The sequence below is a fragment of the Cottoperca gobio genome, chromosome 3, assembly GCF_900634415.1.
Source record: "Cottoperca gobio chromosome 3, fCotGob3.1, whole genome shotgun sequence".
NCBI classification, from domain to species: Eukaryota; Metazoa; Chordata; class Actinopteri; order Perciformes; family Bovichtidae; genus Cottoperca; species Cottoperca gobio.
In genome coordinates, this window is record NC_041357.1 from 23,902 (window position 1) to 33,771 (window position 9,870).

The window sequence follows — 9,870 nt, forward strand, 5'->3', positions numbered from 1 at the left end:
CCCCTCCACTGTCTAAAATACATTATGCACCGGTGATAAAACATATCTTCAATCAAATTTGAAAAGAAAAAAAGAAAAGTATTATCTCTGGTTCTGTTCTCTGGGAACAAATGCTAAAGTAAGCCATCAACTGCACTTGATAACTTCAGAGAGTTGCTAGGCGACGGGAGCGGCAAAAGGTAGGGGGGTTAACACTTGGTGACGTACCAGGAAATTCCTCGTAGACCGGACCACCTCATTTCGAAGACCACTCAGTTCAGCCTTCGCGGTCTACGGAGGACCCGGCCTCCAAAGACTGCGAAGGCTGCGTCCTCCAAAGGCTGCAGCCCCTGAATTGAGACACAGCTACAAGTCACAAGATGTTAGTTTTCATCACTGTAGGACAGATTGAAAGGCCCCTTTCACACCGTTGTTCCCAGAAAAAGGTTACAGAGGCTAGTCTAACAGTCCTGTAGCAGGAGTCTCCCAACTCTTTAATGTCCGGATTGGTTCATCTCTGTAGCTTTGTTTCCTTCATGTGTGAAGTATAATCAGTATTGCAGACATTAGTCTACACCATAGTCTCTTTGTTGGTGGCTTTGCCGTGGGTGTTTATGGACCGGGTCTGTAGGTTAGATGTGTTATGGGCAGACGAGGGAATCTGCAGTCGCACTCTCTGGTCGGTTTTCTTCCACGTGTTGTCCACATGTTTGGATTCAAAGTAACATTAAACGATTGAATAAAAAAAAATCTCAGTACATTTAAGCTGCTAACCAACATTTTTATGTTAACAACCAAATCAAAAGATGTTTGTAACCGGAAAGGGTCTGCAGAGAATTAAGTGCAGACTTAAGGTTAGGTAAAGTAAAATAAGCATAATATGTACTCTCTGAATGAAAAGTATACACCCTGAACGTACTACAGTCCAGAAGACGTATATGGTAAAGAGGGCCAGCGTGAGGACCAGGAGCCCCAGGGCCTCCATGCCGTTGGTGTAGTAGAGGTCCATGGCTCCATGAACACACAGCCATCCTGATAGGCTAGCCAGAGGTGTGATGAACAGGAAACACACTGCATCACCACACAGCGTCCTCCTCTGCTGCTGCATGGATGAAGAACACAACCATTGGGAGAAGGAGGAAGGTGAAGGCTGGTTAAAGCACATCATGAAAGTTCAACCTACGGTCAAATATGGTGGGCATATTTGACCGAAATATGGACAATACAGATGGAACTCCTGAGGTGGAAAGTAAGGCATTTGGCCAGCAGGTGGTGCTAAATGTTTGGATCATGTGAACTGTTGCATGAGGTTAGCAGTAGTATTAGTAATAGTGTCATAAATAGTATTAAAAACCCTTAAATATCTAGTAAAGAAATGCTACATTCCTATCATATTACTACTATCATATTATGCATTAATATATATATATATATATATATAATATATATATATATTAATGCATATATAATATATATAATATAATATATAATATATATGCCAAAAATAGTGACAACACCCATGTTAGTGTACAATGTGTGCAGCGCCTGCTGGTTAACTTAGATAGAGATGTGTATCGCCTCCAGAACAGATACATTCATCTGTATACATTATTAATGTAAAGTGTGTTTCTGTGCATGTGCGCACATGTGTCCAGTATTGCATGACAGCAGGTTTATGCTGTTCACTGTGTAGCTTAACCTGATGGAGAATATGGTGCTTAATCGGCAGATTACTGGCTGTGACCACACATGCAACATGAAGAGCAGGAAGACAACAAGGCCACTAATAAAACATTTCTGTGCAGTACTGTGCTCTGCAGAGCAGCAAGGGAAGAAAACACCATCTAATCTGGCTCTCAGGCTAAGTAGCTTTAGGGGGAGGCTACAAATGTTCCAGCTAACAGCAGCAGGTTCTCAAACACAAAGGCAGCAACTCGCCAGGAGGCTCCTCCCACTGACATCTGCTGTCTCATTGAGAGAAACAGAGCAGGCCCACTGGATATCAGGTGACGCTCACATGTTTTGTCATTGGTTGAATGTAAATTTGTATTTTAGTGTTGCTTTTCATATTAAAGAAATGGTTCAATATTCTCTTTTTTTGATAGTGAGATGAGTCCTTTGAAATAAGTTCCACATCTGTTGGAAGATGTATTATAGAACTTTTTAACTGAAACTTTGCTACCAGTCATTTTGCCAAACTAAGCTAACATCATCCTGACTCTAGCTCCGATCTTAACTCAGACACGTTAGTGATCCATTTGTTTTGTCCTCCTTTTTGTATTAACTGCCTTTAAGTTGAGCAAAAGCAGCATAAGCAACAGCAAATCTACAGATTTAGCCGTTGCTTAAAATGCCCTAAGCAAGACTGCAATGTCAACATTATTTAAAGGACCGCATCAGTGTTTTTCTAACTGTTCAGAGGAATCTCTATACATCTTCAGCTAAGAATTAGAAGAAAGGGAAAGTACACTACTTTAGACTTGAAGGGTTGACTCACCAAAATAACAAATATATTTTCTCAATAAGCTTTAAAGATAGTTTTGGTTTTATTTGCCCAGGTTTTGAATGTATAATCATTGCTTATTGTGTATGGGTGCAGGTAGAACTCTCAATATCACAAAGCTTGGACCGATACAACCCTTAAAGAATTGAATGCTGAGTTGATGAACAACATTGTGAGGCCTACCTCAGTAAGAGGTTTTGGCAGGCGCTCCACTGTAAACTGGTGGTGGCAGAGTTTACAGTGGCTGCTGTTGGAGGCAGTGAGCCAGTGCTCCAAGTAGGTCCGGTGCACCATGGCCAAGCTACCAGAGCATTTGCACAGAGACAGCAGCTCCCCTGAGGCCCTGCCTTCATGGCAGATCCTACAAAATGGCTCCTCACTGCATAGACTGGAAGTCAGAGAGGAGTGTATGTGAACGTCTGCTGGAAACAATTACCTTACTGGTGTTATGATAGTAGTTCTATGAGAAGCCTCATGTCATTGACCCCAAACAGAAACACTCAAGGTCTCCAATTTCATAAGACTCTATCAGGGGGGCCCATATAGTAGAACATTTTTTACCTACCCTCACTGGATCCAATTTTAATTGATTCAAATTATAATGAAGTGACAACAGGACCCTTGAAGTGCCTCAAAAACACCTGATGGAACATGCAATGTGCACTGTCCTTTCTCAATAATATTTTTCCACTGAGTGCTGTCAACATAATCAGATAATACATTCATGGCGGACTTTTGTTTTTTAAAAGTAAGAATCTGATGGCAGGCGGGACCAAGAATACATGCAAAGATACACACACATCCATCCCTTGTACATATTATAAAAATCTTTTTTCATAAAGAGAGAATAAGAAAATACAAAATAACTAGTTGAATTACTAAACATAGCAATACTTCATGAGATGAAGACTGAACACAAGTAAATAAGTATATATCATATAAGTCACCAAATGTAAATAAATAAAATTAGTATTCCTTCTCCTTACCAATACTTACTCCTTAACAATCACTTATTTTATGGTCTCAGACCATTGACAGTAAACAATGACAGTAACAGGGCGGCTGTGGCTCAGGAGGTAGATAGATAGATACTTTATTCATCCCGAGGGAAATGTTGGCATCCAGTAGCTTAAAGACATATAACATATAACATTACACATCTGCCCCCCCTCCATCCATTAAAAAGTAAGTAACAATAAAAATAAAAATAAGCGATACATTATAAATACAAAAGTAAAGATATAGGCTGTTATAAAGAATTACAAAAGTACACTGCAACATTGATGTTACGGCCACGGCCTTAGTTATCTGCGGGGGATTACTTTGTGGATGCATGCACCTTGTGTCCCTATTTAGGTATGCAGATTTGGTTGTGTGACCGCCGCCCGCTTGATTGGCTGCGGGGACACCTCCTCCTCCCACCTTGATGAAGACCGGCTGTGATTGGTGGTGCACCTGTTCCGGCTCTCCAATCCGAGGCGCACTGGAGAGACCGGTGGAGTCGTGGCTGCTTTGTGTTGTCAGCCTACGCATATGCATTTTTGTTTGGTCCGAGACTGTCGTGCTCTCATAGAATACATTGAATGTTGCATATTGTGTTTCGTGTTCCGTGCAAGCTGTCCGCGTTGTTTAGGTGAGATAGCTTGTCAGCCTGTAGAACAAGCTGTTTAGGGTTATTTGTTAAGCACGCTAGGTGCTCCGGTGCTGTTATGACTTTTTGTTTGTATTTTGTGTTAATCCAGTTTTCACCCCGAGCTTTGATTTAGAATTGTCTTATGCCTTATGCTCTTATGTTAAGAGCCCTCCTTTTGTTCTATTTGTCTCTTGAAAAGCAATTGGTTGCCAATTATCCGTATTCTATTAATAAATATACTTTATTTAAACCATGACCATCTGGTTTTATGTTACTCCTGTTCCCTTGCCGAGCCGGGTTATAACAATTGACCATTGTTTTGTTTATGGATTGAAAGTTTGAAGTGTTTGAAATGTTTGAATTGTTTGAATTGTTTGAATCCCCCTGCTATCACCGAGAGGAGTTGTACAGTCTTATGGCTAGGGGGACAAAAGAGTTCTTGAGCCTGTCTGTGGAGCTGGACAGGGACAGCAGTCTGCCGCTGAACACGCTCCTCTGCCTGGTGAATGTGCTGTGCAGGGGGGGGTGGGCATTGTCCAGGATGGATAACAGTTTATCCAAGGTCCTTCTCTCTGTCACTGTCACCAGGGAGTCCAGCTCTGTGCCCACTACAGAGCCAGCCCTCCTCGCCAGCCCTCCTCACCAGTCTGTCCAGACGCCGCGTTCCTCTTCTTGCTGCTTCCTCCCCAACACACCACAGCATAGAAGAGAACACTGGCCACCACAGACTGGTAGAACATCAACAGCATTTTTTTGTAGATGATGTTCTCAGAAAGTACAGACAACTCTGCCCTTTCTTGTGAAGAGTGTCCATATTTGCAGTCCAGTCCAGCTTGTTGTCCATCTGCAGCCCCAGATATTTGTAGGTCCTGACCACCTCCACGTCGACCCCATCGATGGACACCGGTTGCAGGTGTGGCCTGATCCTTCGGAAGTTCACCACCATCTCCTTGGTCTTGAAGGTGTTCAGCAGAAGGTTCGACTTGGACCACCTCACAAAGTCCTCCACCAGGTTCCTGTTCTCCCCCTCTTGTCTATTCCTGACACAGCCAACGATCACAGTGTCATCTGAGTATTTCTGCATGTGGCAGAGCTCAGAGTTGTGCTGGAAGTCAGAGGTGTAGAGGGTGAACAAGACAGGGGAGAGTACCGTGCCCTGTGGTGCTCCAGTGCTGCTGACCACAGTATCAGAAGTGCAGCCTTTCAGCCTGACGTACTGTGGTCTCTCTGTAAGGTAGTCCGTAATCCATCTCACCAGATGTGAGTCCACCCTCAACTCTGTCAGTTTATCTTTTAGGAGTAGGGGCTGGATGGTGTTAAAGGCGCTGGAAAAATCATAGATAGGGATAGATGGGCAAGATACTGAACCCCAAATTGCTCCCGAGGGCATGACCAACGGTGTGTGACCTTTCAACATAAACTTGTATTTTAGAAAAATTGTAACTCTGTAATATAGGGTCCAGGAAATTAAAACCTAAGATTCAGGGGCGTCCCAGTAGCTCAACTGGTAGCACAGGTGTCCCATATACAAAGGCTTAGTCCTTTCCCACAGCGGCCACTGGTTTGTGTCCGACCTGTGGCGTTTGCTGTATGTCGTTCCCTCTCTCTCTCCCCCTTTCATATCTGCACTTCTCTATCATAAAGGCATGAAAAGCCCAAAAATATAACCTTAAAAAAAAAATAACCTAAGATTCACTGAAGTGGAGTCAAGCTTACTTTTTGTTTCAATAACTGAGAGATATAAGATTCATCCTCAATCCAGAGCTTCTGAATAGTTGGGCAGGACCACAGTAGTGGAATATATTTATGTGATGTTTACATTTATCAGGGAATAAACTGAACAATATTTGCGCCTGCAGTCAGGTGTTAAATTGCATTTTATGCTACTTAAAATCTGATGTTGGCATCTTATTTTTTCTAATAATTAAATTAATTTGTCTTTTAAAACGAGGGTTAGGGTTCCAAACGTTTTCATTGACATGAATATCAAAATCCTGCTGCCAAGATAATCTACTACTATCCGTATTTTAATAAATAAATAAACATTTCATTTTATCTTCACTATTTCAGGCCTTTATGCGTGGTCAAACAACACGTCAAATTAGCTTTTGTTTACCGTTTGTTTCATGCATACTGAACCCTTAAAACATACTTTCCCAGAGATATCAAACAGCTCACAGAAGAGAGAAGACATTTGTGTTACCTGTCAGTGATGGCTGTACATTCCTCAGTGGCCATGTCTGCGTGATGCGTTACTTCTTGGTTGCATCTGTTGAGTTCCTTCTCCAGCCCGTGTTCAGACATTAACTTGACCTCCCCCACAGGGCTGTACACCCATGGGCTCAGGAGTTCCTCTGCTGTCATGTCTGCTCTATAAGGGGCCATTCACCCATGTCAGGAGCAGCACATCTGTTAGCAGACACGGAGACACAGCAGGTACAAAAATGCCAGAATTTAATACTTTTTCTTTTATCAAGTGCCCTACACAAGTCCCTGTATTGACTCTTTTTTGGTTAACACTAGATAAAAACGATATCCTGACCAGCAACATTATGTTGGATATGGCTATTTTGATATTATATTACATTTGAATAGTTATGCTCAATGTACAGCAGATATTATTATATACCTTAAAAGGTTCAAACAAATGACATACCATAACAATGTAAATGGTGGGAGAATACAAATAGAAAGTGATTATCACATACAGGTACTTATAGCGTTATAATATTTGATGCAGGTGTGATACTTAGTTTAGTTTCTGGTGGCAATATAATTTTTGCAGTACCTTACATTGCTGATTTACATGTTTCCTAAAAAGACTATATGGCAAATTAAAGATTCAAGTGAATATTTTCAAAATTTTGGAAGAGTGCAATAGGGAGATATCTGCGTATCTGTAGTATGTATTTGTGCAGCATAGCTTGGCATAATGTCCAGAGTGAGAAGTATACCTACCGACACCTCTAAAGCTCACTCATAACACACTGGATCCTATTTGTTAAAACAGAACTAAAGCAGAAATGTAGAAATTTGTGGTTTTAGGTCAAGTATTTCTTGACAAACGTTTCCAGATACAATTTGTGAGCACAGGTTTTTGTATAGATCCCTGTACAGGCACAGTGGTACCACACCACTACTTTTGTTTGCTAAGAAATAAGGAAAAATTAGCTCAATTAAACCCAGAACCAGTGTACGCAGTGCAAATTGAGTTGTGTAATTGAGCCCCTAAAGCTGCACTATATTAATCATTTACTTAATTACTATGTGTAATGTGTGAGCTGTCACTGACAGTGATGAATCCACAGATAATTAACTCCGCTCCACAGACCTCTTTTAGCTCATTTTCACCTGCAACCTTTTCTTGTTTTTGTTCAATGAGACTGCTGTCATCAACAATACTTCAGTAAAAGCTCAACACAAGAACAAACCACAGACAGACAGTTAGCCACCCTCAGCCTAACTAACTAATTATTTAGTTTTTACGGCCCGTAACTTTACTGTTTTGTTTCCCTCTGTTATCAACCTCATTTACAACAGTTGTTGTCAGTGGATAAACTTTGATAAAGCCTCTGTAAACTATTTGCACAGATATTTCCCTCAGGAGTTGGTAGAGAGAGTAAATATTGGACATTACATTCATCAGTTGGAGACTTATAGCCTTAAAAATTATTAATACAATACAATTACAATAAAAAACCTTGTTTGTTTTTTTATTGTTCTGGTGCAGCAATCTCTATTATATTAGCTGGTTTCAAGTTACAGTAAATTCTTGATAAAAGTTGATTTCTACTGGAATGGAATGGCATTGGCAGATTTGATTACTTTAAAATAGAACAAATAGAAAATTATATATTTAGGATTTAGAACCAAAAATGACTTGATACAATTGATTAGAACTGTAAATGTACCTCTGTCTAATGCAATACACATTTGTACTAGAGCTTGTTCCCCTCTCTTTGTACATTAGTGTAGTCAGCTCAGGTCTACATTCCGCTCACCTGGTTTGAAAAAATATGCATGACTCTGTTCAGGACAAGCTGATTTTCACCACAAACACAGAAGCCTAAATTGTGAAACATAAAACACAACACTAGACTGGACTATTGCAGAGCAGAGCCAATCACACGTACAATAGAGCTAATGACAGCTAAACCAACAGGCTTTAAACAACACCTTGTATAAAGTAACAAGTCTTATCAGCGTGATATCCACAAACACTCTGTGATGGTGTGTGCTCCCATACAGTTAAAGCAGCCCTTTCCCTGTTTATCAGAGTGTGTGTGTGGAAGCTTCTCCTCCTAAAGCCTGCCAGCAGATTAGCGTGGTTGATGGGCGGGGGTGAGAATAGTGAGGGATTACACTGAGTGTGACTGTGTTGCATTAAATGAAACATGTCTTCCTAGTTTTATTTATTTTGACCACCCTAGGCTCTGAGGTTGTGGAGGTGTGATTCACAGATCATTTTAAATGTACCCCATACTCTCCTAGAAATGTTTCCTTACTTGGTTTTTATGATAAATGGTAAGGCCCCTTTGTTTTGTGTTTTAATCTACAAAAACCCCAAATCTAACTTTGGTTTTATTCAGGAATTCTCTGCTTTTGTTTTTACGCCTTGCTGTTATATAATCTTGATTCCAGGTGATTTTAATCCAAACATATGCTGCCCTTCTGGCTCATACCTGTCAACCCTCCCGTTTTTCCCGGGATTATCCCGTATTTTTACTTCTATCTCGTTTTCCTCCCGTTTAAATATTTTCCCGTAATTATCCCGTATTTTTAACCAAAAAAAAAAAAGCCTAATTTAAAAAAGTGTAAAGTGGCCTCCGGTAAAGCAGGTTGCAGTATTATGTTTGACATGAGCTGAAAAACGTTATCCGCCAATAAACACACGGAAGAAGAAAACAGGAACAATAACACAGAAGAAGACGAGAACATATGGATGAGAGTCACAGTGAACAGGAGATAGATGGAGACGCAGTTGTACCTGCCAAACAAGTTAAAACTTTATGTAAGTACCTGAACAAATGGGAGGAGACCTTCCCTTTTTTATTAAAAAGTAGAGTTGGGAAAACTCATGCTTTTTATAAAGTGTGTCATTCAGATGTTAGCATCGCACACGGCGGAATAAGCGATGTTCGCCAGCAAGAAGAATTGTCCAAGCACAAGCACGAGGCACAAACACTGTCAATGACTTCATTTGTGACAAGAACTGTTTCGGAGGCAGACCAAGTGACCAAAGCTGAGGGAAAGATGTCGATGCTTTGCGTCAAAAATAATGTAGCCTTCAGCTTCTGCAATGATTTCAGTCGCAGTGTAGCGGACATGTTTCCCGACTCTGACATCGCAAGGAAGTCCTCGTCGGGGAAAACAAAAGCCACACAACTCATCAATCATCAAATAAATTGATGATAATAACTCATCAAATAAAATACATACATTTTATAAACATGTCTGTACAAGTAATACATACTTTAAATAAACATGTATTTCCTGAATGTATATACCCGTCCCTTATGTGTTTACAGTTACATTACATGGGGGTTGGGTGGCTGAGAGCTGTTAAAATATGGGTGAGTCCGCCATTTCCCTTATTTTGAAATTCCAATGTTGACAGGTATGTTCTGGTTTTACCTTTACTGTGGATTTTGCAGACATTGTGACCTGTTTCAATAGTGCTCAATCAGTTGAGGGCACCACACCCTTAAAGAGACACAGTCTGGATGTTAGTCTCTCCTCTCCTCTGGATCTCTTA

The 9,870-nt window shown here is 40.7% G+C and overlaps 1 protein-coding gene across 1 annotated transcript; it reads right to left on the reverse strand.

Annotated features, from left to right (window-relative positions):
• Window positions 1-440: 440 nt before the first annotated feature.
• Window positions 441-6,500, reverse strand: LOC115004988 (E3 ubiquitin-protein ligase MARCH3). Its single transcript, XM_029426757.1, has 4 exons — window positions 6,319-6,500; window positions 2,666-2,870; window positions 875-1,129; window positions 441-679 (listed from the first exon to the last, which is right to left on the reverse strand). The coding sequence occupies exons 1-4, from the start codon at window positions 6,498-6,500 to the stop codon at window positions 551-553; spliced, it is 771 nt and encodes a 256-aa protein (XP_029282617.1). The 3' UTR covers window positions 441-550.
• Between the last annotated feature and the right edge of the window lie 3,370 nt (window positions 6,501-9,870).